Source organism: Antennarius striatus, chromosome 16, assembly GCF_040054535.1.
Source record: "Antennarius striatus isolate MH-2024 chromosome 16, ASM4005453v1, whole genome shotgun sequence".
Lineage (NCBI taxonomy): Eukaryota > Metazoa > Chordata > Actinopteri > Lophiiformes > Antennariidae > Antennarius > Antennarius striatus.
This window is the reverse complement of record NC_090791.1, coordinates 6,720,391-6,747,397: the sequence shown is the minus strand read 5'-3', so window position 1 is coordinate 6,747,397 and position 27,007 is coordinate 6,720,391. Positions and strand designations below refer to the sequence as shown.

At 42.6% G+C, this 27,007-nt stretch overlaps 3 protein-coding genes across 5 annotated transcripts in view; all 3 read left to right on the top strand.

The window, feature by feature from the left end:
* Positions 1 to 53: 53 nt before the first annotated feature.
* On the top strand, positions 54 to 4,816 carry wbp11 (WW domain binding protein 11). 2 transcript variants are annotated; one of them, XM_068336447.1, is made up of 12 exons: positions 54 to 233; positions 879 to 965; positions 1,041 to 1,072; positions 1,159 to 1,252; positions 1,458 to 1,654; positions 1,757 to 1,890; positions 1,984 to 2,144; positions 2,249 to 2,479; positions 2,699 to 2,824; positions 2,920 to 3,198; positions 3,338 to 3,523; positions 3,630 to 4,816. In XM_068336447.1, the coding sequence occupies exons 2-12, from the start codon at positions 902 to 904 to the stop codon at positions 4,298 to 4,300; spliced, it is 2,175 nt and encodes a 724-aa protein (XP_068192548.1). In that variant the 5' UTR covers positions 54 to 233; positions 879 to 901; the 3' UTR covers positions 4,301 to 4,816. The 2 variants fall into 2 exon arrangements, with proteins under 2 accessions (XP_068192548.1, XP_068192549.1); XM_068336448.1 differs by lacking the exon at positions 54 to 233 and having other exon boundaries at positions 892 to 965; positions 1,041 to 1,071; positions 1,157 to 1,252.
* Positions 4,817 to 5,255: 439 nt separating this feature from the next.
* On the top strand, positions 5,256 to 10,276 carry ddx47 (DEAD (Asp-Glu-Ala-Asp) box polypeptide 47). Its single transcript, XM_068337074.1, has 12 exons — positions 5,256 to 5,391; positions 5,596 to 5,689; positions 5,994 to 6,182; positions 6,275 to 6,346; positions 6,576 to 6,694; positions 7,014 to 7,085; positions 7,203 to 7,319; positions 7,430 to 7,576; positions 8,731 to 8,868; positions 8,958 to 9,028; positions 9,210 to 9,339; positions 9,921 to 10,276. Exons 1-12 carry the CDS (start codon positions 5,263 to 5,265, stop codon positions 10,101 to 10,103), a joined length of 1,461 nt encoding a protein of 486 aa, XP_068193175.1. The 5' UTR covers positions 5,256 to 5,262; the 3' UTR covers positions 10,104 to 10,276.
* Positions 10,277 to 11,164: 888 nt separating this feature from the next.
* Positions 11,165 to 27,007, top strand: part of LOC137610272 (myosin-10) — a 45,062-nt gene continuing 29,219 nt past the window's right edge. For both annotated transcript variants that reach the window (XM_068337806.1, XM_068337805.1), the window contains exons 1-3: positions 11,165 to 11,391; positions 12,365 to 12,742; positions 18,431 to 18,587. In XM_068337806.1, coding sequence (XP_068193907.1) covers positions 12,398 to 12,742; positions 18,431 to 18,587 — 502 coding nt within the window. In that variant the 5' untranslated portion in view covers positions 11,165 to 11,391; positions 12,365 to 12,397. The remainder of the gene's footprint in view (positions 11,392 to 12,364; positions 12,743 to 18,430; positions 18,588 to 27,007) is intronic.

The following is a 27,007-nucleotide window of genomic DNA, read 5'->3' as shown; positions in this document are numbered from 1 at the left end:
TTTGAAACCAGTAAGAGGCGCATTGTGATGACATCACAGCAGCCGTCCTTTCTGCTCTTGCGCGCGGTTGTAAACATGGCGAGCTGGTGTGGCTAACGATGCCGTAATATGCATTCAATTCTGAATGGTTTGACTTTATCCTTCAGAGCTTAAACTACAATTTTTTAATTCATTCACTATACTCAGAAGTGTCGACAGGGCGCTGCGCTCTACGGAGTTTAATTGAATCCGAGGTAAAATCTGGTTTTAGCTTTTGAAATGCTCGTAATGCTAACGTGGCCTAGCTATAAGTGAAAACTAATTTTTCCGACCAATGTCAGCCAACTGAGGCATGGCTGCACAAGATTGAGACATTTATCACTGGCTTATGAGTGGCAATTCACTTAAGATAGTCATTTGATTTGTATTTCGTGGAGAGAGTTTTCATTGTGTAATCATAAGTTGGGTAGCAGTGTTGGCTTGTAGCTAAGAGCTACAATGGCTAACCCTCACAATCAACACTGTCAACACATACTTGGTGCTAAATGGGTTACATTTTTAGCGACACCTTTTCTCTGTTTGCAAACAGGATTACTCAGATTTCTGAACAGATTTCGGTAAAAGTTTGTGGAAGGATTGTTTCAGAAAATTTTCGTCCCAGTCTGACTGAAAAGCCAGATTCGGATTTTATCCACCCTCTATAGTCAACATTGCGAGTGTTATCACTTAAAGGGTTAATCGACGTTTTCTCTGAGGTGGATGGAAAAATTATACATATTTAGGGGACTGATGTAGATCCATAGAAAAATCTTCTGTTCAGAGTGGTGACAAGCTTTTTTAAAAGATTCTAGTTGATTGATTATATGTGTCACCATCAATGGATTTTTAATGCTTTGCAGGGTGCAGAAAACACACCGGCACTATGGGGCGACGTTCGACCTCCTCCACCAAGAGTGGGAAATTTATGAACCCCACCGACCAGGCCAGTAAGTACTGAACATGATGTAGAAGAAAAATGTGCCTGATATCAGAATGATAACTAGTGTTGTTCTACTTTACAGGAAAGGAGGCCAGGAAAAGGGAGTTAAAAAAGGTATTAATTGTCAAAGCAAATGCAAACTGTGCTTTCTTTGTACAATGTTAATAATGTTTTGCTTCATTCTTAACTACTCCAAATAGAACAAGAAGCAGAGAATGATGGTGAGAGCGGCAGTGCTAAAGATGAAGGACCCCAGACAAATCATCCGAGACATGGAGAAGCTGGATGAGATGGGTGAGTGTCTAACTTTGTTACATTTTCTAAGTCAACAACAAATTCTAATGCTTTATTAGTTTATGATTTTCATGTCATTGGATTTAAGTCTGTTTTTACTTTTGCATCACTAATTTATTCCAAGAAAAGAAAAGAAACTATTCTGAAAATATTTCAAATAATTCACTTCTGTCACTGAAAAATCAGTTTTTTTGTAATGCTTCAGAGTTCAACCCAGTTCAGCAGCCCTTGCTGAATGAGAAGGTTTTGCGGGACAAAAGGAAGAAACTACGAGAGACTTTTGAGCGTATTGTCCATCTGTATGAGAGAGAGAACCCCGAAACCTATAAGGAGCTACGGAAACTGGAATTAGACTATGAGACCAAACGAGGGCAGCTCGCTCTCTATTTTGACTCTGTCAAGGTTTGTTTATGTCTGGATGTATGCTTCTTATTTTATGGAGAATATACTGAGGCTTTGTGGGGCCGCCATTAAAAATCACCAGTGTTATGTTCTTTTTTACAGAATGCAGAGTCAGTTGAAGTGGATAGTATCCCTTTGCCAGATATGCCTCATGCGCCATCAAATATCCACATCCAGGATATTCCACTACCAGGAGCACAGCCTCCCTCCATACTGAAGAAAGGCACATTGTTTGGGTAGGCATTATTCTCCATCTCTAAGTGGTTTCTATAGGAATTCTCGATACATAAAGCTCCTGTCAGGTAATTCTCTTCTTTCATGTCTCTCAGTAAAGGACCTCTTTCATCTGGACCGATTTTGGCATCAGTGCCAGGTGTGCCACGTTTACCACCAGGCAAGAAACCCCCTGGACCCCCACCTGGACCCCCACCTCCACAGGTCCTGGCTCTGTATGGCATTCCTGCTCGACAAAACTACACAGCAGACCTGGGTAATATGCACAACACTGCTGTATTCCTAAATCTTATTATTCTCTTAAAAACACAACCTATTTGTGTCGTTGCTCAACTTCCTGTTTATTTTTTTCCTGAGCAGAACCTTCCATTCCTGGTTTTGAAAAGGACCCTGCCGGGGAGTTGGGAAGAGATCGAGACAGCGGTAGTGACAGCGATAGAGATCGGGACGATGAAGATGATGATGAAAGCGACTCTGAGGAGGACAGCGAAGACGAGAGAGATGAAGGAGGAGACGGTGACCAAAGAACGAGTGCTGGCAGGCAGGATGATGAAAGAGAAGAAGATAGAGACCGGAGTGAAAGACATACTGGTCAGTGCTACAGAGGTGGCTCACTCTGTTTAGCAAATCTTCATCTTTTGACAGTTTCCTTAATTTTATCAAATGATTTGGGGTTTCTGGTGTAGAAGTTAAGTTTAAAAAAATGTTATAGGTTTGGGTATATCACTCAGAATTGTGTGAATCTGTACTATTTGGGTTCTTTCAGTAATGAACTGTCTTTGTGAATATGTTAATGTCAAACCACTTTAGGTCGCAGTGTACGTTTCGCAGACATGCCTGCAGACTCCTCCCGTGACGGAAAGCGGAAGAAAAAGAGGTTGGTGAAAAGGACGAAGGCCATCACTCCCCTGCAGGCCATGATGTTAAGGATGGCAGGTAATGACTCATGTCTCCCCTGTATAATGGAAGTTAGCACATCTAGTTTTCTATTTCTGTTGACATGATTCTGATTTTTTTTTTTTAATCTTCAGGACAGTCAGTTCCTGAAGAGGAGGAAGAAGAAGTAGAGGAAGAATACACAGATGAGTCAGACAGCTCAGATGTTGAAGACAGGGGACCAGTAGGGGACAACCAACCACACATCATGGCTAATCAGCGCCTGCCACCTCCTGCTGGGCCTGTAGGACAGCCGGGTCCCCCACACCTGCAAGGTCCACCAATGACTGGTCCTCCACCAATGGGTCCACCCCCCGGTCCTCCAATGAGACCTCCGGGTCCTCCCTCTGGTCCTCCTCCTGGTCCACCACCAGGTGAATTAAAACATTTACCAGTTCAGTGTTATGATTCACCTCTACACACTAGAATAGAACAAGTCCCTGACCCTGTTTCTCAGTTTTGCCGGTCAGGCTCTTTGTCCACGTATTAATTACTAAGACAATTCTGTTTCAGGTGCCCCCCCATTCTTGAGACCTCCTGGTATGCCTGGAGGCCTGAGGGGTCCAATGCCTCGTCTTTTACCACCTGGACCTCCGCCAGGTCGTCCCCCAGGCCCTCCACCGGGTCCTCCTCCTGGCCTGCCTCCAGGTCCCCCGCCACGAGGACCCCCTCCTAGACTACCTCCGCCAGCACCACCAGGTAGGCAAATGTGTACGCTGTAGTACTTATTAACACATGTAATCATAATTGAAGTGCACAGAAGAGTGTGTCTTCATTAAAATAAGTCTCTTGTTATATTTTACAGGTATCCCACCTCCTCCTCCAAGAGCAGGAGGGCCCCCACGCCCACTGGCTCCACCACTTGCCCTTTTTCCTCCGCCTCTCACCGCAAATGTGCTCAGTGCTCCTCCTAGCATTGTCCAGCGACAAAAAGGCCCGGGATCCAACCCAGATGGTTCACAGAGCAACATGCCACCCCCTGCCATGCCAATGCGACCGGGTGTCATGCAGATGCCTCCTCCACCGGGGACAGCTGCCGCCGCTGCAGGTGGCAATCCCGGCAGCAACCCTGCTGGCCACCACCACGCAGCCACCATCGAAAAGCGAGCCAGTATCACCTCTGTGGCAGCGGCTGGAGGCAGTCTGGCAGCAGGTGGTGGTTCTGGTGGAGCCACCATCTCTGCTAAACCTCAGATCATCAATCCAAAGGCAGAGGTCACCCGCTTTGTGCCCACAGCGCTTAGGGTGCGTAGAGACAAGAGCGGAGCAATGCCCGGTGCAACAGTTGGCCCTCTGGAGAAAGCAGGAGGAAGGAGAGGAGATGAAGGCATGGGAGGGGGGCAGAAACAGCAGGTATCGGCCGCTCACATGGGCTTCATCAACCCTGCCCAGATAAGCGCTGTGTCTCAGCCCACCATGAAGACTAAAGACCAGGTGTATGAAGCCTTTATGAGGGAGATGGAGGGCCTCCTCTGAGGCTCAAGAGAGAATTGGAGCAGAATATTAAGTGCACTCTGGAAAAAAAAGGAGTGCATTAGCTCTGTGTTTAATGTGCTGAAGTGTAGAGGTAGCTGTCGTCAAGCCAGTCAGCTATATCAGTCTCTCTTTAGTAAGACAAGGATAGGCTACTCTATCATTTTGTTTTAATCTGAACCTTTATTTGTCGTGTCACAGAATGTGAATTTATTTCAGAAATCTGATTCCTTATTATGGAAATTGGTCACTTTTTCATTAGACGAGAGCACAATTCTCTGCACTCAAAACCCTGTTTTGCCAGACAATACCAAGTGTTCTTTCTTTTGTGTATGGGTTGTTTTTTCAAACATGTATTATGTCCCGCTAGTTATTTTTTATTTCGACATGACCAGAAACAGCATTCTGTATGATTTAATGGCTGACTGTTTTATTGGTGAACTCTTTGCCATGTTGGATATCGAAAATAAATATGTTTGAAACCATTTGCTGCAGCTAAATAAACACAATTAACTGTAACTCTGCGAGTTCTCTTGCAATATATCAAAGCAAATAAGGGCAACACGTGGATAATCATATTCATACTGAATAGTTTTGCAGTTGGGAGATGTAGTAGAGTGATATTGATGTGGGATTGCAGGGCTGTCCTTTGGGGGTGGCAGCACAGGTTGGGGAGTAGTGAGGGTGGAGCTTTAACCTTTGACCTGTATATATATATGTGTCCTCCAGGTGTTAAGGAAGTGGGTGTGTAGGTGTGTGCAGTAAAGATTGAAGCTAAAAACGTACCTCCCGACTCTGTTCCCTTTTTCTTATAATATCCCAAAGATATTACAGGAGAATAAGCTTTTCTAAAGCTTTTTAGCAAGAAGTAATGAAGAACAGCAACTCCCATCACTCTTTGCGAATTTGGTCTGAATTTGCTTCCGCATCTGCGCAGTGTGCAGTGACTACACGGGGCATAAAGCATGGCGGACGTTGTGGAAAGCGTGAAAACGAACAGCGATGAAATACTAGAAAATTCGAGTTGTGATGATGACAACAGTCAGTTTAACAGTGTTGAAAACGACGAGACTGTGAAGACCTTCAAGGATTTGGTAGGAAAACTTCATTATAGTAAGAATAATGACGATTGTAGCGACAAGTAGCAGCGGTTTACAGTAGCAGTTTGAGCTAGCTAAACGTAACTCGGCTATTATCGCTTGTTTTTTGTCAAATGTAATTGGAATATTATACTTTCCGTACAAATATGATTTTGAATCTAAACTGTTTAAGGTTTCGACTTGATGTTTTGCTAACAGGGTGTTACTGAAGTTCTCTGTGAGGCTTGTGATCAGCTGGGATGGAAGAGTCCAACGAAGATTCAGATAGAAGCTATACCGGTAGCCCTGCAAGGTAAATGGAACCCTTCTGTTTAGCTTTAAAAAGGTTAATACGTAATTATTTAATTGTTTTTAATGATGCACGTACACATAGACAGCATTTAAATGTTGGATTTTGTTACACTGAACATAAATCTAAATACATTCATTTATGTGTTTACTGGCCACTGATCCAAATGGAGGGGTTAAATGCAAAGAAATTTCCTTATTCAGAATTAAACTGAAGCACCGCGGTGGGTCAAATGTTAATAGCTACATCCGTCTTCTATCCACTACAGATTAGTAACCTCTGTCTATACCTTCTTTGTGAACTTCAGGGAGGGATGTTATTGGCCTTGCAGAGACCGGCTCAGGAAAGACCGGTGCCTTTGCTCTGCCCATCCTTCAGTCACTGCTGGCCTCGCCCCAGAGGCTTCACACCCTTGTCCTCACACCCACCAGGGAGTTGGCATTTCAGATATCGGAGCAGTTTGAGGCCCTGGGCTCCAGCATTGGTGTAAAGTGCGGTAGGTGTTTCTTTTATTATAAAGTAGTTTACAGTTATGCAGATGTCTTTCTTGTGGTCAGGTGTCTGAAACTTGTCTCTTTTATGATGCAGCCGTCATAGTCGGGGGGATTGATATGATGTCCCAGTCTTTGGTATTGGCTAAAAAACCACATATTGTAATTGGTAAGACCAGTTGGTATTTTTTCCAAGTTTCTCATGTCTTGTGTCTTTTTTGCTCAGAACGATGTGTTTAAAATAATTTCTTTAACATTACAGCAGTAACACCTTCCATTACTTTATTTATAGGAAAGCTATATATCTGCGTCAACATCAAGTCACCTCAGTGTTCATGTATTTATACCACTGATCATTTCAGCATGAATGTAATGATGTAAATTGAATGCATTTACAGCCACACCAGGCCGGTTAATCGACCACATGGAGAACACTAAGGGCTTCTCTTTACGAGCTCTGAAGTTTCTGGTCATGGATGAAGCAGACAGAATCCTCAACATGGACTTTGAGACTGAGGTGTGTTGTTAGAAAAGCTTGATGCTGCTGATTTCATCAAAAATTCAAAATTTGTGATTATACATGTAATGTATAATCACAAATACATACATGGAGGATTATCATAAAGGTATTATCTGTATGGTGTAATCGTCTCACATCTGCATAATGTCTATAAGTTTTTATTTAAAATGTTTTTTCTGAAAGTCAGTGATGGCATCTATAATTACTCTAAAGAAAAAACATTGCTTGAGTGGAAATGTTGCTTCTTTTGTAATGTTTCAACCAAACTGATGAACAACTGAAGCTGATAGTTCAAGTTTTATTTTGTTCTTTGTAGGTGGATAAAATCCTGAAGGTGATTCCCAGAGATAGACGGACCTTCTTGTTCTCTGCCACCATGACCAAAAAGGTAAATAATCCTATCTTTTTTCTACCAATGCAGAAGGTTTACGGTAAAAAAATGAATTTGATTTCATTTGAAGAGTTTGAATTGTTTTTCTCATGCAGTTTTTCATTTGCTTCACAGGTGCAGAAACTCCAGAGAGCAGCTCTGAAAGATCCTGTGAAGTGTGCAGTATCCACTAAGTACTCAACAGTCGACAAACTACAGCAATACTATATCTTTATACCATCAAAGTACAAGGTAAGGTCATACATCCTGCAGCCTCTCCATTCTGTCACTGGAACACTCATTAAGAGTATTTATAAGATAAATGTTGAAGTGTGTGTGTGTTTGTGTTTGTTTTGTTGCAGGACTGCTACTTGGTGTCCATCCTGAATGAACTGGCTGGAAACTCCTTTATAATATTTTGCAGCACTTGTAACACTGCCCAGCGGGTGGCGCTGTTGTTGAGGAATCTTGGTATTACAGCTATCCCTCTTCATGGCCAGATGAGTCAGGTAGACCTTCAGTGGAACACACACACACATCTAGTTGATCACTGGAGCTCAGTTTTTATCCTCTGAACTCTTTGCACCAAGTATAAACTTTGATGTTTGATAACGTTGATTTATTTCAGAGGGGCAGTGTTTCACGTGAATCATTTGCATGTTCTGTTCCTGTCTTTGACACATTTTATGAAATATTTCATATTCTGAATTTTCTCACTGATGAGCACCACAATTCACAAATCCACAGATTATAAAGCAGCAGTGATTTAGAATAGTACTGAGTCCAATGGTCCTTTTTTAATTCAGTGAAGCCTCCAAAAGTGCCCATGCAGAAAAATCAAGAACCATTCTGTATTCACAGAGAAATGAAAACCGTTTCTTCTTCTTCTTTTTTTAAACAACCTTTCTCATAATGTTAGAGGGTATGAAAAAAAAAACTTCAGGATGGCTCCAAACCACTGACATTAAGTTTCATAGGAACACATTCATAGAGTCGGGGTAATACTGATGACAAACCAGCCAGAACAGGGACAGGAGAGAAAACATAACCTCCGATAATAAATGGACTGAGCTGTTACCTGAATCCTTCCCAATAAAAATCACATAAAAGTCTTTTCCTCTTTTGTTTTGAACACAGCAATCAAAATTTTTCCTGGTGTACTCTGGGAAATTGTGTTTGACCTTCTTTGCTGTGCTCCATTTCTATAGAAGGAACAATCAAGATTTTAAACTGATAACAGAAATCGTCATTAGTTACAGCCTCAACGTATTTCACTGACAAGCATCAACGGATCAGATCAGATGCATTGTTGTCAGGAGTATTACAAGTACAGTAGATGAACCTCTTTGAATCAGACGTGAGACCACCAAAATCTTTTTCACATCTGTGAGACATTCTCGCTTTTACTGGCTGTGATAAACCCGTCTTCTACTACAGATAAGTAGTAAAGGTATGTCTGGTGGTTCATTTGGATGGTAGAACAGCATCCTTCTCTGATTCTGGGACATAAAACTTCAGGAACGTGATGTGACAACTGCTCCTATCATCATAAAAATTAATATGATGTAATGACATGTCATTCATAGAGTAACATGCTATTTAGTCTTTGCGAAACATTAACAATAGTATTACACACTGACTGGATCTTGTTTTAAAAAATCAGAATAAACGTCTTGGATCGCTAAACAAGTTCAAGTCAAAGTCTCGATCGGTGCTGCTGGCGACCGACGTGGCGTCAAGAGGACTGGACATCCCTCATGTTGACTGTGTCATCAACTACGACATCCCCACTCATTCTAAGGTACCTCTTGGTGATGGTATTCACGTTTATTTGGATTTTATCAGATGATTTGTTTGAATTGATTTCTGGATCAATTTCTGCCCTCACAGGACTACATCCACCGAGTGGGACGTACAGCCAGAGCAGGGCGTTCTGGGAAATCCATCACTTTTGTCACTCAGTAAGAACTTTCATTACTCATTGATGACAATGCTGCCATGCCTCTGTCTTAATTAAAATGTTGTTTTCTGTTATCCAATCCAGTGTCTTTATCTGCCTTCCTTTTTAAGTCGTGCATTTCTGCTCACGCTTGTGTGAAAATAAGTTGACAGCAATGAGCAGATACGTTCTCTCTATGTCAGGTATGACGTGGAGCTTTTCCAGAGAATCGAGAGCTTGATAGGGAAGAAACTTCCTGCTTTCCCTACCCATGAAGAGGAAGTGATGATGTTGGTGGAGAGAGTGAGCGAGGCCCAGAGATTCGCCAGACTGGTGAGTCATCTCAGCTGCGTGATCGCATCGATCCCAGACAAACCTAAATTCAAACTGAGTATTATTCATTGTAACAGCTGGAGGAAAATGGGATAAAGTTCATTTTAATAAGAATTTAGAAGATCAATTTTCTTTTTTTTCTTCTTTTTTTTTGTATTTTACATATTTGGCACAGTAGCAGAAGTATATAAATATTGTATGCCTGGTTCTTATGTCATCAATGGCAAAACACAAATTAGATTTATTAGATTGCTGCTGTAGGAAAGTTAACTTCAGTTTATTCATCAGTGACGTTGACCTAAGACACTAGACATTTAATGTCATGTGAAATGGGTCTTGATGGTGTTCAAATGTTAGAAATGGTCCTTAATCCTGTCATCAACAAATGTTTACTTTTGTTTTTTATGTGAACTTAGACTTGTTAAATGCAAAAACAATAAGAACAGCCAGTCAGTTCATATGAACATGAAGATCAACTGAGTTCTACTGTTGATCCGTCTCAACGAAGAAAAGGAATATCAAAAAGAAAATCAACCCAATAAACATTAAATTAAGAAAAATAACCGTCTCATCTTTTTCAGGAAATGAAGGAGCAGGGTGATAAAAGGAAAAGGCCCAAAGTAGGAGATGGAGATGACGATGACACAGAACAAGCAAGCGGAGTGAGGAAGAAGGTTAAAGGAGGACCAGGAGGAAGAGGAGGAGGTGGAGGACGAGGCGGGATGAATAAAAAGGGCAGAGGAGGCTGGAGAGGCGGACGCTGAAGCCGCCAACATTAAGAGACTGTACTTCGACGCCATGCCTCTGTAGTATTGTGTTAATTATGAAAGCGTGTTTTTTGACATTTATTATGGAAACAAACTATAATAATCACAGCAAATATTTCCTCTTTGCTCTCTTGAGACTTTTCCATTTGAAATAAACATACCTCAGTAAACTGTGATTGTGTTATGTATGATTACATCTTACAAAGCGGTGATGTATTGTAATTGTCAGTGTTTGTGTGTTCGTCCGTCCTTTAGTCCACCATGTATTTTCACAACCGTTGCAGATAGGATGATGAAAGAAAAAGTACATTACTCTGGCAGCAAAGGGGATGAAAATTGGATCACAGTCTTGACCTTGAAAAACTAGGTCAAGGTCAAATTTTCACTTTTGTGCCTTTTTAGGTACACATCTCTGAAACCTGATGATATATAATCACAAAACAAAAAGCATTTTCGGGAACCAGGGGCACAAAAATGTGTAGGTCAAGGTAACATTTTGAATTCAGGGGTGTTGCTGTCTCTGACTGCCTTGTTTTATCTGTACTAGTTTAGTTTCAGGAGGTGGGGGGGATTAATTTCAAACATTTTCTTAGTCTCTCTTCGAATATTTGTTAAGAATGAAGATCTGTGATGATCCAGTAGGAATCAGAATGTCCAAAAAGCAACTTCCAATTTTTATTTTGGAAGTTATTGGTGATTAAATTGGAAATACTGTACTCTATACAGTACGTATTTTACTTTAGTGTTATTTGCATCAAATTGGAGGTTTGGTTAATTCCAGCCAATGAAGGAGGAGGGCAGAGAGAGAACGCAAAGTGAGGGTCCAATTGTCGGTGGGGCGCCTCTGGTGGGTGGGTGGAATGCATAGATATGTGTGGAATAGATTTTAAAAGAACTTGCCGCTCTGTAAAGGCCATTTAAATGTCTTTCCTGACGCATTTGTCTGTGAATCAACAGTATTCTGTGTTCCGACACCACCTGAACCCAACCCACGTCAGCACCTCGGGGACCCATTCCACCGTGTCGTGACGCGGTGTATTGATCCGCGTGGTCATTCTATGAGAACATAGTCCGTCGTAGGCGGGAGCAGCAGCGGTCACGGCTCTGTTTAGGAGGGGCCTCGGTTGGGGAGGCAGGTCTGACTGTGGCGCATACCGAACCCCGGATACATGCCCGCATTTCAATTGCGTGTAGCCGCCAGTTGCGCACAAGGGTCGCGCCAGGGGGATATAGGACAGCTCGGAGAACCGGACCTGACCGCTGCTTCGCGTCATCACACCACCAGGTGAGTCATGTCTGTCAGGTATCAGCGCGCGTGGCGACTGATTCCATCACCGAGGATGGAAACTTAGTTAAACCGGATTAATTGGTTAACTTTGTTAAGAACCTGACCCTCAAACCGGCACCGCGCTGACCGCTTTTTTTTTTTTTTTTTACACCTTGACGCATCCTAATGAGGTAAACTCCCAGAAAACAGTCGAGCTGGACCGAACCGGGTCTGAAATGTCTCTGAGGAGAACTTCCATGGGTGGACTTTATCCTAAGGGTCTCTCTCCGGTGATAACGGGACCCTCAGCGGCCAGCGCCATTCATCATATCGCTGCACATTCCGGCTGAAGCAGCTCATTGGGATAAACGCGTTAGTGTAGTTGTGCAGGTTTAATTACCTCATATTTTTATATTAGACATGCAGTAATCACCCCCCCCCCCCAGGGGGGTTGTTTCTGTCTTGTGGAGACTTGCCAATGCACAGTCATTGTAGCCGTTGTATAATCTTCATCTGTGCAGCTCCATTATTATCAAGACATGATTATGTACCGCATCAGGTTATTTTGTATTCAGCAATATTTCTATAAGAGCACCAAGAGAGCTAATCACGATGTGGCTACGACCCAAATTTTTTCTATCCTACGCAGAATGCGTATATACATGCGCATTACTTCAAGTGGAGTCGTGCAGAGCTGCAGCCCTATAATAAAAATGAAGCGCAACTTTTAATTCCAGTCACCGCTCGATAAATACCGCGATCGAAACTGACACCATGGACCGTCTCCTTCTCAATGGTTTCTGTTCATATCCTCTGTTATAGAATGATCATTATGATATTTGTCGTAATTACATGGGAAATTCTAATACTGGAAAAACTTTATTGAGGCTGTAATAATCACAATTGGTGAAGTCTTACTTGATTAAGTTGTGGAGTCCATCTCTGGTATTTTTTGTTTGTTATTTATGACTTTAACCCTTTTGTGTTCTAGGTAGCCACTCAGCTCTGGTAAACCCAAAGTAAGATGTCTCATCGGAGTGGGCAGGAGGACCCAGAGCGGTACCTGTTTGTGGACCGGGCTGTGGTTTACAACCCAGCCACGCAGGCGGACTGGACGGCCAAGAAGCTTGTGTGGGTCCCCTCAGAGCGCCATGGCTTTGAGGCGGCCAGCATTCGGGAAGAACGTGGGGAGGAGGTGTTGGTGGAGTTGGCTGAGAATGGCAAAAAGGTGGCTATCAACAAGGATGACATCCAGAAGATGAACCCGCCCAAGTTCAGCAAGGTGGAAGACATGGCCGAGCTCACCTGCCTGAATGAGGCGTCTGTGCTGCACAATCTGAAGGACCGCTACTACTCTGGGCTTATATATGTGAGTGGCTTCAACCTGGACCCTTCAAAGATTGTCTGTGTATTGATGTTTCATACTCTCAACACTGGGAATGATTAACCTTAAAACTCACAGATCCCCTGGGTGTCACAACTTTACAGAATGTCAGTCTAGCTGTTATTGTGAAATGAAGGGTGTCTTTTCTGCTTCGTTGCTTTGAACTTCTATCCATCTGTCTTTAGCAGTGTTACGTCATTAAGATCTCTTATCTATCTATTTTTGCTAGGGTAATAGAGAATGCATTGCACTTCTGTTGTTAGAAATTAATCTTGACAACGGACATGCGTACACGGACATAATGTGAGTGAGAGAGTGAGTGAGTCTTTTTAAACATTGCCAGGCCTTTACCTCCTCTGATCATCATTTTCTTTGGTGCCTCTGGGTTAGATATACTCAACCCCCTTGTAGCTTCTCTCTCACCTCAGCTACCATCGCCCCTCTTCCATCTAAACTCATGGTTTTAGTTTGTTTTAGTCTTGAGCCATTCTCTGTTTGTGGACCTTGTTTGCTTACAGAGATGGGTTGACCTACATCAGTCACTTCTTTTGAAATCTCAGTGGATAAAATTAGATGCATTTGGCCCTAAATTGGCTGGTTATTCCTGCCGGTCATAGGTATCAAAAGTCTAAGACTACAAACAAGTATTGATAATGTCTTTCATTTACATTCTGATCGGTCTGTCACCACTCCTGCCCCCTCTCAGCACTCACCATTTGTTTATTAATGAGGACTTTAACACAAACTCTACTATAACACGCTGGATTCTTTTGATCGATCGTCCTCGCCTTGTTGTACACAAATTCGCGGGTTTAGCTTGTAAAAAAACAATATTTTGTTTTTCATTGGACGAGAGGAGGTCATGACCCGAGTGCATATTTAATGATCGGGAGCGTTCGGGTCACTTTGGCTGGCGCTGCTCCCTAGCGGAAATAGCGAGCGCCGCTAGCAAGCGACAAAGTTTTAAGTTTTAGCCTTTTTTCCGTAAAAATAAGAACGCCACTGTTGCTACACAGTCTAAAAACCTTCTAGCCAATCTGGAATTTACTTCGCCTATGGCGAAGTGGCGAATGGCTAGCGCAAGCCCAGCGATTGCCATTGGATATACTTTCTTGCCTGATCTTGTGATGGTTTGTCACATCTCTGAATTTATCACAGGCGATGTCTGTGTTGCTGTGTTGAAGCATCGAGTTTCTCTGCTGAAGGATCTGCTCTGTGATGTTCTAGTTGTGATCTTGACCCATTTAGTGACATGTTTTCCAGGAATAGAATGTGGGTTGGTTTTCACCTGAGAGACTCTGGTTCAGGGACTGCAGGCCAAAGAACAATTATTTATCCCCCTAGTCACACATCACGGTAAAACATCATTATTGGCTTTAGATTTTCTTTTCCCATCCAGGTATTTTCACATTTTGCATGCTTTAAATTTGCATTCCAGTTCTCTCCTGCATTCCTCTTCATTTTCTGTCATACCACGGTGTCGTGGCTTCTACTTTTTGGTGGTTCAGAATTGGCTTTGGAGTTAATTTGCCCCGTGGCCAAGAGGAATTGAAAACATGTGTCCGACTGTTTTGGTTTTCTATCAGGAAGAGAATTTTCCCATTCAGTATACCCTTATAATAAGAAACTGCCTATGTTCTAACTTTTTCCAATGTGTTTGACTTACCCCCAAAGCACAGCTGCATCCACTGCAGACATAATATAAAGCCTCCCCCAGGCTGTGGTCTTACTGCAAGTTAATGCGAACACTTCCTTGTTTTAACTATAGTGTGAAAATCATGTAGTAGATCTTTTTGAATCTTCTAGTTTATATGTGTACGTTTACTTTTTTCAGGTTTGGTCTTCATGGATCATCAATGCTGAAGTCCTTCGTCATTAAGTCATTAATTTAATCTCAGTTATTTAAGTCATTCTGCTCATTGTCTTCCTTCTGAGGAGGCTTGTTTTAAAAGCATAAACAAATCTGACCAAAATTAGAACTGAGTTTTTAAAGAATTATCAAAGGTGTGATCATTCTCTGTCTTTCTATCCTCTCTCTCTTTCTCTGTCTTCCTCATTATGTTTTTGTCTGACTCATAATCACACAATCGCACAGGTTCACAGGCCAGCCACAGAAACCTTGAGGCTTAGATTTTGAGCCAGGATGAGTGAATGGTCTATCTTCTGCTGGCTCGCTCCATCACCCCTTCCCCATCTGACGGCTCCATACGTGTGAAGTCACTCAACCTGCTTGGCTAACTCAGTTACTGTTACGGTTTGCTATCTGTGAGGTGGTGAGTCACAGGCTTACCAGAATGCTACATGCTAGCGGGGCTACAGGCAGGCCTTTGTGTCATCAGATAAGCTTCAGCTGTCAGAAAGCCTCAGCATTCTTCCATGGCAAAAAGATTGTGCGTCTGTCGGCCTCCTGCCGCCCACTTCAGCTCTGTTGCTGCTCGGTGTCCATCCTGTCTGCAGCGACTGTTTCCCACACGCTGTCTTTGCCTCGCTGTTACGGACACCAGCGATATCCACTCTGTGTTTTGTATCTGGATCATACCTGATTTAATATTTCATGCCATTTTGAATGCTTCTATGATTCAAATGTTTGTAATATAAAATCGTCCCACTTATTGATTTACTCGTATTCTGTATTATAACACTGGACCTGTAAACCGGGCAGCAAACTAAATCAAAATCTCACTTTCCTTCCTTGAGGGTTTTTATGTGTTAGAATTAAAATAACATGCTGACCTTGTTTCTGTGGGACATTATGAGTATCCTAATCTAACCTTGGATTTCTCTTTACTTTTCATGTAATCACAATGTTGACACACAGTAAAAGTTTGACTGGCTGACATTGAATAAGTAGGTTGTGGTATTATTTTTTTTACCACATCATCCATTCCTAAACTATGCTCTGAAATGTATAAAGAATGTCAAACATGATAGATTTGCAGAAAATCAGAAGATGTTTTTCTGCTGTCGGTGTGATTTTAACATGATCAGACATTTAAATATTCTGTTCATGCTTCAAAAATCACAAGGAATGATCATGAATTTTTGAAACGCTATGATGGAAGTGGTCGCGGCCTCTTATTAGTGACATCGAGGCTGCATCTGCACATGGATTGCCCTTTCCAGCCTCTGCAGTGGAGCTGCACCACGTATCCATGCTGCCTGACGGATCAGAGATGGCAGATGGAATGGGCTGTTGTGTCTGCTGTTGGCTGTGTGTTGCTCAGCTGTTACTAGGCCACGGCATCCCATCTCCTGGATCTGATTTCAGAGTGGAAACATCACCTTGTCTTTCCTGGACTGGGCTAGACATGCTGGCTTGGCAGGCAGTGTTGAGGTAGACATATGCTCTGTGAGCTGGCAACAGTAGTAGTAAATGTTCTATACTATGATGATCCTGGAAAATCATTCAACAAGCATGTAAGTTAGGAGAGAGAGTTCCTGCACAGTTCTGTTACTTGCAGAAACATTTTAGACTTGGCGATTCAAGCATTTGTCTTACTTCTTCAGGGAAAACAGAGGGACAAATTACATGCCAATTCGATGAGCCAACCACCCAGCAACATGCAATAAGTACCGTTCTACATGCTTTGTTTCATTTTGAAGGCACTTTTGTGTAATTGGCTGCTCATATTGAGGAATTAATAAGAGACCCCCAAATGACGTCCACTGTCAGTTTCAGTCTCTGCTGTCTTTGCAGATTGTTTCCCAAGCAGACACTGATGTACAATTTCAGCCCTGTTCAAGAAGCACATTCCTGCATTAGTGCTCTGTGCAGTTTTATCCTAATTAAAGTTGCATAAGAGAAACAGTGCAACATATAACAATGTCCCCTGTAGCCCTTTAGCTCTCTGAGACTGCCCAGTTTGAATATACAGTCCAGGTATCCCTGCGGCTTCACCAGCTGCCTCCGTGCTGCTTGTTGCAGCGCCAAAGAGAACCGAACAGACCCTTTTTTATAGCAGCTCTAGGTTTCACATAAGGGTGAATTAATTTTTCATTACCCTCGAAAAGGAGAGTGTAGAGTTTGAATTACGGCAGACCTTCTGTCTTTCCTTCCCTCAGGTTGAAAGCAATTGACAGGGAAGGCTGAGGATATGGTTCCCGGTTTGTCACACCTCTTCTTCTGACTGGATTGGATCCGAGAGAGTCCTGTCACCTGGACTCCTCTTCATTCCTTCCTTCCTCACCATTTTTTCTCACCATTCTAAATTCCCACCAAGATCCCAGACTCTCTCCAGCGCCTCGCTGCTTTGGTGCCTCACTCTGCGTATGATCTGATATGAAGTCATCCCCAGTGGACATAGTATTACTAATTTACTTCACTTTCCTGCTTTTAACCAATGCTCTTTAAAACAGAGGCTCAGTCATTCATTACAGACTGCAGCTTGGAGAGAACATGCGTCTTTTTATGAACTCAAAGTGCCATGCTAGGACTCACTCCTCACCACAAACATTTCACAGATTGCCCTTCTACGTTTCCCTTTTCTCCGAGTTCTCTGATTTTTGTTTGTTTGTTTGTTTTTTGTGATGGAAGTGTTCCTGGTAAGTAAACGTCACTGTAGAGTGTATTTGTGGTGCGGTTGGAGACAGAACAAACAGACACGTCTGTCATTGTAACCTTGAAATGGGCCGGCTGCCTCTGATTCCTGGGGCCTCAAACCAGATGGGCCCGATTGCTTTATAACATGCATCAAGCATGTGTCTGGACACGATAAATGTCAGTTGGTTGGTGATGGATTGTATTATCTATTGGACAATCGCTACTTTACTGACTGGTTTCCAACTTTAGGACTTCAGTATTAATATGACCCTCCTGTACTCCTCTTCCAAATTAAGTTCTACACATATTTGTATGTATTTTCATGCTGCTTTAGTTAAAGAGCACATGTAATGAATACATACAGCTGATGGATGAGATAAGCAGAAGTTGATATTTGCACGGGATTCTAGGATTAGCTGCACATACCAGTGATGAAAGTCATTGTGCCAAGAAGCAGCTCTTTCCTTGTGTCTTCTATACGTGGTAAATAAAGCCCATGTAACATCTGCAGAATGCTGTGGGGCCGTGGCCCCAGCAGGGCCTCACGCTTAGTCCAGATGGCTTTGTTGCCTGGTTGTGTCAGTCTGAAGCACAGCTTACTAGTGATCATACCACGCATATTCCCTGGAGAGAGATCTTAGGGCTAATTACACAGCTAACTGCATCACAATTCGTAATAGACCAGGCTAAACGTTTCCAGTGGAAGCTACTTGCTTCATCTTAATAACATTCACACACTCTTTGTTCACATTATGTCGCGCTGTATTTGTTTAAAGGCTGTCATTAGGACTCTCAGGGCGTTGTGTTTCTTGACAGGAAACAACAGTGTGTCGGTCTGTTCAGTGTTTCATTCACTCAGCCTGCCCTGTGTCTGTCACTGAGCTGCATGCCTGCTGTGATGATGTAAGCCCCTAAAAAGTGGGTAACGACAGGTCCTGCTTTACAGGCTGATTTAAAACACCAGACACATGCAGGTTCAATTGGAATGTAACAGCCATTTGTGTTTTGAAGTTTGTCTTTATGTCTGCTTCAAGTTCTTTCTACTGTATTTTACACCTCTTCAGATGCAGGTTCTTTCTTTACTTGGTGGTTTTTCATTTTCTCTTTTTTCTGGTTTGTGTGCTTCATCGCAGACATACTCTGGCCTGTTTTGTGTGGTGATCAACCCCTACAAGAACCTTCCCATCTATTCAGAAAACATCATTGAGATGTACAGGGGAAAGAAGAGGCACGAGATGCCTCCACACATCTACGCCATCTCTGAGTCAGCATACCGCTGCATGCTACAAGGTACGATCAAGTTTTATCTTGCTGTTTTGATCTTCTGTGTTAGATTTATGAATATGCTACCCCATGGAGATCTTAAATCATTATGTATTATATCTCCAGGAAAATGCAAACATAAACAGACAGTCAGTTGACAGGCAAAATTGTAGATATTGGTATTTATGGGTGCAACTGAACTGGAAACTGACGTGGGTTGTGTTTGCTCTTTTTGTCCCGAGTTTAGCTCACTTGCAGGCAGCAATGGGCTCGACCGCATAACCCAGCAGATTAGTGTGTGAGAAAAGTGTGTGAATTGTGTGAAAGGTTATAACGTCAAAGACGATGCAACACTGTTGAGACCTTAAGAGACCTGTTTATATGGTTTTCATGGTATTGTGTGGTAAAGCATTCATTCAACTTCATTGATTTTTTTTTACCTGAAATGGAGAGATGGGTGACTCTGCAAACTCGCTGCCAATAGAGAGACTCTCTGGAAGACTTGTTGATCCCATGCAGGAAACTGGGAACTATGCCGGCAGTCTTGACAGTGCAAAATGTCAAAACCCAGTATTGTCCTCCCACACCACACCACAACCCCTCAGTAATTCCCGCAACACCTGCTTTGGACAGGAAGCGGCATTAATTACTTCTTCTTTTTTCATTTTGAAATAATAAGTTTGATTTTGCTCATTTGTTATTATTTATTGTGGTGCTCTCTATTTTCTTTTTGTACCCAGTCGATTGAATACTGCAGGTAATTGATGGAAAGCAGATTTTCTGATACCTGAGATTAAGAGCCTTTAATAGAAACACAGAGAAACAACCCTGGTGAGATCAGTTCATCCGGCACCAGCCTTCAGGTTGTCATTAACGTCACATGCTGCTGTGATCCTGCACACGTGTCTTCATCCTAAACTTGGTCGATCCATCAACTGGAAGATGATTCATATGCAAACTCTGACTCACACATAATTTGCCATCAAAGCATCACAGCCCCGTCCTGCCCCCTGCCTTCTCAAAGATGTGTGACAGGTGGAACCAAGCAGAATCCAAAAATACCTCCTTTGCGTTTATAAAGAACTTTGGAATAAAGGCAAACCAGTCCTGCCGTGAAAGAAGGACTATGGGTGACCTTTGCAGCTGCAATCATGAAGCTCCAAGAACTGCGTTTGTTGACTGATGTGCTGGAGGCTCCCTGTCATTACTTATCCTCTAGCTGTGTTCTGGGCTCTAGTCTCAGCTGCCTGGATCTCCACACTGCTCTGAATTTGATGGGAACCTTGGGCCGATCAGAACCAGAAAGTGAACAGTCAATTGTCAACATCTGACTCAGGACCAAATTGTGTGTCTGGTGAATGCTAACACTTCAGTGGTCTGGAATATTTTCTCCTGTTATCATCCCTTTTGTTCTACTCTTTATATTCTCCTGCACTAAAAATAAATATAGTGGGAGTCAGAATGGCATACCCATCCCATTATCTTTCTACAGGACATCTCTTTTTTTGGGCACTATTCTTTCCTCAGGACTTGTGTCTCTAAAAAGGGGAGGGGGTTCAGAGCAGACAATGTCATGGGGTCATTGCGGTCCCAGTTTTCCTACCACACTGTGCTAAATTCTATGAGCTGAGTCATTGTCAAATGCTCATAGTTGTCTGAGTAGCTCATTACCCGCTGCAGGCCTCTTGAGCAAGGGTGTATCAACATGGATACCTGTGTGTGTGTGGAGGGGGGGGTCTCACATAGTGATTTTTGAGCTACAACAATGCAGGACTTTTTGTGCTTTTGATCTCCTTCACCTGTAGCATGTGGCTAATTTCCTGCTCTGGCTTTTCAAAAGCCTCACAACTATTGAAAACCCTTATTTCCCACTCTTTAGTAATTGCCCCTCTTTTCTCAGTGATCGCTTTTCTCTTTTCTTTACCTACTCATTCCGTCAGACTCCTCTATTCTGTTTTTCTTTCCTTCACCCAGAATGTTCTGGCTTGAAAAGTAAAATTCCCCACATCCTTGAAGGCGTTTTGGTCGCCTTTCACCCAACATAAGAAACACAAACCACAGCTCTACTGGAGGCTTTGTGGTGGCTCTAGTTGCTTTGCTCCTTCTTCTCCTACTTTTGATCCGGAAACACGGGAGGACAAGTGTTTGGAATGTCCACCTTTTCCCCACTAGTCCCCATCTGGGTACAGTCAGGGTTGCCATGGTTAGACCTCCGTTTGTCTCTTATGTCACCCCTCACCCAGCAAGACCACACCTGTCTGGACTGGGTCCAGATTTATTTGTTGTGGATTTGCTTTGTGTTGTGTTTTTTTCCACGTACCTCATCCATTAGTTTTTCTGTGTCTGTGTAGTACTGTTATTTCTCTGTGAGATGGATTAGATAGCCCTGCACCCAGGTGCATTTTTGCTGCAGTATTTGTGCAGAAATCTCAAATCCTTAATGGGATGAATCTTTATTTTTGAATGGCTTATACACATTCACACGAAGACTTGTGCCAATCTTGCAACACAAGTTATGGCTGTTGAAATATGATACGGTTAAATCAGAAATCAGGAGCAGCAAAGATAGCAGGGAGAGAAAGCAGATATCAGATATTTTGGTTTCTTACAGGTTGGTTTTCTAACATTGCTGCTCATGTCCTCGTTATTGAGATGTGGATACTGTAAAGAGAATCCTGTATGTGCTGGAACTATACTGATACTGCAGTATTTATTTCTGTGCCCTAAAGTAGAGAAATGTTCCTAGAAAACCTAACTACACACATTTGTACAAATATCATAACTAGTAGAGAGGGCTGTACTAAATATTTTGAGTCCAGTGACAGTCATAGGTGTCGCCTCACCTGATGCACAGATATTCGTAGATATGAAACATAATATCCACCAGAGAACCGAAGGTAAATCAACCAACAGTTAGTTAAGTGGAAAACATCTTGAACTCTGATGCAACAGGGAAACTCATGCTGAGAGAATGTAGAAGAGAAGAAGACATGCCGAAGGACTTAATGTGGAGGGAATAAAAAGATTTTTTTAAAAAGAGGGCAGACTTCTACAGACACGATTACCAGGATGGGTAGTAGAGATTTAAGAATTAAGAGAGGAGAATCGAACATGTAGGAGAAAGAGGGAATCAGGCAAATGCAAGAGGGGCAGAGAGGAGAGAGTTATGGGTGAGACAGAGCAGAGGGTACAGGGGGAAGATAGAGGGGGTGGCCAGCATTGTACCTCACAATGGGGGCTTTGTGCAGTCTGAAGGGGGCTGGCAGTGTGTGTGTGTGTGTGTGTGTGTGTGTGTGTGTGTGTGTGTGTGTGTGTGTGTGTGTGTGTGTCACAGTGCTCGTCTCTGGGAAATTAGGCCTCATTTTGGAATAGTGAGAGCCGGAGAAGGGGGCTCGGTGGAGGGCTAACCAAGGGACTGAGTGACAAGACAGGTGTGCAGGTTAATGGGTGTACTTTGTGTGTGTGTGTGTGTGTGTGTGTGTGTGTGTGTGTGTGTGTGTGTGTGTGTGTGTGTGTGTACGCGCGTGGGTCAGATGTTCTTTGACAGACAGCTTTGCAGGGATTGAAATGATGTTTCTGTTTGTTGATTGTAAACGATTTTCTGATTTTCATTCCTCAGTATACAGATATAGATCACAGACTAAGTGTGAGTGTTAAGAAAGTAATCTGTACACACACACACACACTGTGCTCGTCAGTGACAGCGGAGACACGATGATTTAAGGTGTCTGCCATGTATTGCCCTCATTCTTGGACAGTGTTATCATGGCAGACACATAGCTCTGATACCTCATGCCAGCATGATAGATTGGGTTACCCGTGACTGTGCTCTCGCCGACACCCATAACCTTGCAAACCCGGCCAGGGTGAAAAGCAGCTGGGTGATTGGTTGCCTGACCTGCTGCATCACTCTCTTTTATGAGCAACTGATGACATGAGTATATTCATTAATGTGTTCTCCTAACATAGTCAGAAAAGTCCGGCGCTTCTTCAAATCTCATCTGCATTTTTAGGCAGTTTATTTTTGTTTCATCCCCGCTTGTCGCAGCTACAAAGTTTTGATGCAAATATAAGAGTTTCATTACGTTTCCGTTTTAGTATAAAATTTTATGTTCTTTCACTGCCCTCATAAAAATTAGCGCCACACATTTTGTGACCACACCCCTGCTGCCATTTATTTGTCTAGATTTATGTGGGGCTGCAGCCTTAGGTCTGCGATATGAGAGGTGCCAGCATAAACACACATGTGCTAAAACAGCCTTGTCCTGTTGGATTATGGTGGGCCTAGACATGACAAAGAGCCACTGTGGGCCAAACAAGCCACCCCACGGCTGCCATCTGCAATCGATTACATTGCCAAATGCTCCCTGCCATAACTCCTGTGACTGCTTCCTGTTCCCTTTCATTGGTTTAAAGGCAACACCCAAAAGCACAAGGCTAATTTTACACTTGTGGTAAGCATTCTGTGGTGCAGCATTCATAATCTGTTAACACAAACAAAACTGTGTGTATGTGAGAGACATAGCGCAAACTGCAGTTCAAGCCATCCTCTGTCTGGAGCGCATTTGGGCGATAACTACACTGATAATGTGGATTGTGTGACTGCAAGGTGTCTAATGCTTAACAAGAGTTCATCCTAAGTAGGCGAGATGAAAAACCAGAGAGCTGTGTAACTTTCTTGTCATCTAATTTTACATAAGTACATTGGGAAAGAATTGACATCCACATGCCAGTCTTTTTCCTGCAGGATGGTAGCATACCACACTCATTCATGGGAGGGAAAACATTTACTCAGCTCACATACGTCATTACATTTTTGTCATTAGATTCTCAGCCAGAAAACTTTACAGACTGCAGTGAACCACTGTGAATTCAAACCGTACAGGAAGTAATGTTTCTGTAAGAACTGAATGCAAATTTACAATGATGATGAAATTCAAACTAGGTTTTGTAAAAAGATGCGACAGCTTTGATAGGTTGATGAGGATAACAGAACTGTTATAATATGGAGAAATTGCTTAATTGCACTTGAGTTTAGGACTGACATACATTGAAAGCTTAACTAGGCTAACGGGCAATGTTATGAATAGTTTTGTGTGTATCAGAAGCACAAAAAAGACTTAAAATCCCTTTACTATTGTGGGAAACTGAGAACATGTGCGTCTGTGACCTGCTGACGTCTGGTGTGACGTCTGTGTTCGCTGAACTACATGTGCATTGTTTCACTTGTGCATACTGCTTTTCCTCTGCACCAAGCACAGTATGCAGGTACTACAGCTGTTTAAGCTTTATGGATCTGTCTCAAACCCAGCCTCACCAGATGTTAAAGTTCCAACTATTGGCTCCCAACTCGAAACTTGAACCATGGATATCCATTCCTGGAACTCATATGTTGTCTCTGTCTCTGCTGTGCCGCCATATAGCTGACATGCATTTTCAAAGCAACACACATGAACTACGGCTCACACAAGGGGAATAAACAGATTAGATTTCAAAGGCTCTTCAAATTATCCCAAGAATGTTTGCCCAGAATCTCTCCATGAGAAAAATGTGGGACCTGGTGCTACACCTCTCCTTCCTCTCAGTCGCTCTGTCTTTCTTGATACCTGTTTATCTCTTTCAGACTTTTCTCATTTCACCTGAGATCAGAAGCATTTTAAAAATGTGACTTTTGGGACTTGAGCACAGAAGGCCGTTCTGACTGAGCATCCAGCTCAGACATTGTCCTACAAGTCTAATTCAGATCCACTGACAGGCTGCTGAGAGGCTGAATTTAACTAAACAAGAGACACTAGGAAACACTAGGATCCTTTTATAACAGCCAATTCCCATGAATACCAAAATTTAACATCACAAACTTCCAATCTATTCAATCTAAGTATTAATATGTGATCCTTCTTGGAAAATATTCGACCCCTTGTTTTCTCTCTCCACTCTACCCATGAGTGGATCAAGGTTTATTTGGCAGTAAGTGAGCATTTTATCCTTAAAGCTGATGTGTTGGATATAGGAAGAGGGCAAGTAGGAGCTTCCTTGTGACTTTTACATGGTCAAAATTATGACAACTTGGTAGGTAAGAGCATCTTATAACGGCAGGTTGCGTTGGGTGTTTCTTGTCTGCTGTGATTGGCGCTGATCAAAAGTGGTCTAAGGAAGAACAACTGGTGAGCCAGCAGGGTCATGGGTGACTCCACATGTGAACATCCAGACATACCTTCCATGGGCACGTAAGCGCCAGACGTGGACCAATGAATAATGGAATAGAATGGTTTGAGGAACACAACAAGGTCAAGGTATCTTTGCACCCTCCAAATTGCCCAGATCTCAATCCGAACAAGCTTCTGTGGGACTTGTTGGACTGGCAAGTTTGATTCATGGAGAACCAGCTTTACAATTTATAGCACTTAAAGGCTCTGCTGCTAATGTCTGGGTGACAGATACCACAAAGGTCTGGTGGACTCCATGCTTCGATGAGTGAGAGCTGCATTGGGAGCAGAAGGGGTCACAATATTAAGCATGTGACTGTAATATTATGTGGTCTTTAGTTTGTTTAAGCTGTTGCAACACTGAAGTGTAAAGGAGAAATGTGTGATTTTATGTGTGGTTTCTGTTTCTTTGCTGGTAGTGCTTGTCATGTAACCACTGAACACTCCGGGAAGCTTAGAAACAACCTTGTGCAAAACCCTTACTGTCACATCCGTCCATGTTTAACAGACAAGTATGTTTTAGTTACTGATTTTCTTCTCTAACCTCCCCACAAAAAGTTACACATTGAAAATGATCAAAGTGTTATAATTACTATTGAATTTATTTAATAGAGATAGAGAGTAGAGGAAAGGGCGCTAACAGATGGCGTGCATGTGCACATCAGATTTTATGTGTGGCCTTCATTTTAATGATAGTTCAAAGCCAGTGATATCATAGACATTTTTTTAAACTCGCATCAAAAAATTTGGGTCGAGTTAATTTTTCAAAACAAGTGAAATGGACATATGGCGAACATGAACGAAGATCTTCTGTTTCGTAAGGATCAAGTGACGCATCTAAGTTATGTAGTGAAATCACAATGTGTGAACATCAGTGTTTTAGAGAACTGCACACTTTGTCAGGTGGTCCCCGTTACACTTTGCTGTCATTTCCGAAAGGCTGGGGATGTTCGCTAACGTACAAAGACAACCTATTTCTGTCTGTGATCTCAGCTGCCAACTGTCGTCACTTCCCTGGAACCGAATCACAAGTATTGAAGCACACTAAGGATTTAATGTGCAAGTGTGTCAGCGGGCAACGCCATGTTATTTATAACTTTGTCGGAGTCCCCTGTGGTACTCTGATCTGTCCCTCTGCTATCACCATTTTTCCTTGCTCGTTTTTCTCCCACCACACCCTTCTCGTCTCATCTGGCCAGCCTGGGAAGGTTTCATTTGTGCCAGATGCCCAGGCAGCTTGTCTGACTGTCGAGAGGATTTAGAACTTTCTCCACCCATTTGTTCTGTCTTTGATGGTGTAAAAATCACACATCCCTTTTGTGAAAGCTGCATTTTTCTCTTTTCCCTGTCAACACATTTGTCAAGCGTAAGGCTGTGCAGCTAATGATGAAATATAGAAGTAATTACCATAAAATCTCCATATTTTCATTCCACCACAACTTCCCCTGAATCCCTCTTAACACCACTTGTGCTGCACCACCAGTCTGCTGAAAACAAAGCTTGTTCCACACCCAAGAGGCCCCAGCGCTGGTAGGGAGGGACCCAGGGGCATCCGAATTCCAGCACATAACACTCACACACACACAGACACCCACAAACACACACACACACACACACTTTCACACACGCAAATGGCCAGTCAGCTCAGAGGGACTTTCTGGCCTTCTGTTCGGAGGCTCATGAATGACTATGAATGCCTCCCTGGCAGCTGGTTCAACAGCAGTACAGTGAATAACGCAGTTGATCTGTTTAGTCACTCAGCAACTCTAAATGGCCATTTGACCTGAAAAGTGCATTGTAGTAAATAAAGAGTTTTATCCGTCAGCCAATATATATGAAATACTGTAGCTCTTCACCACAGCTCACATTTTAAATGGACTTCAATTAATTATTAAAGGACTTTTCAGTTCTGTTTTTTTTTAAAATCTTGCTTAAACTGTCTCTGTCTACCTCCTCAGCACCCATAAGACATTAAGTCTGATTTTGAAAGGATCGTAATAGCATCCTGAATTAAACTCTTTTTGGGCAGAGTCCTCTTGTCATCTCTGTTGACATTTCACAGTACCGATTGGGTCTTGACATACAGTACATGCTAGTGATATTGTTACGAAGCTTATGTTAAAACAAAATCTTTCTCACTTTAGTTGATCTTTCATACTCGACAGACTGAAGAACATTTGCGTGCTGCTTTAACATAAGTGGATGGGGAAAGTATTTCCATGCATTTTTGCAAGTTTTTTT

Coding starts and splice junctions, on each gene's coding strand:
- ddx47 (XM_068337074.1), top strand. CDS start 5,263: ATGGCGGACGTTGTGGAAAGCGTGAAAACGAACAGCGATGAAATACTA. Junction 6,695..7,013: donor ACATGGACTTTGAGACTGAG/GTGTGTTGTTAG, acceptor TGTTCTTTGTAG/GTGGATAAAATCCTGAAGGT. Junction 9,029..9,209: donor TCCATCACTTTTGTCACTCA/GTAAGAACTTTC, acceptor TCTCTATGTCAG/GTATGACGTGGAGCTTTTCC.
- wbp11 (XM_068336447.1), top strand. CDS start 902: ATGGGGCGACGTTCGACCTCCTCCACCAAGAGTGGGAAATTTATGAAC. Junction 1,073..1,158: donor GGAAAAGGGAGTTAAAAAAG/GTATTAATTGTC, acceptor TACTCCAAATAG/AACAAGAAGCAGAGAATGAT. Junction 1,891..1,983: donor AAGAAAGGCACATTGTTTGG/GTAGGCATTATT, acceptor CATGTCTCTCAG/TAAAGGACCTCTTTCATCTG.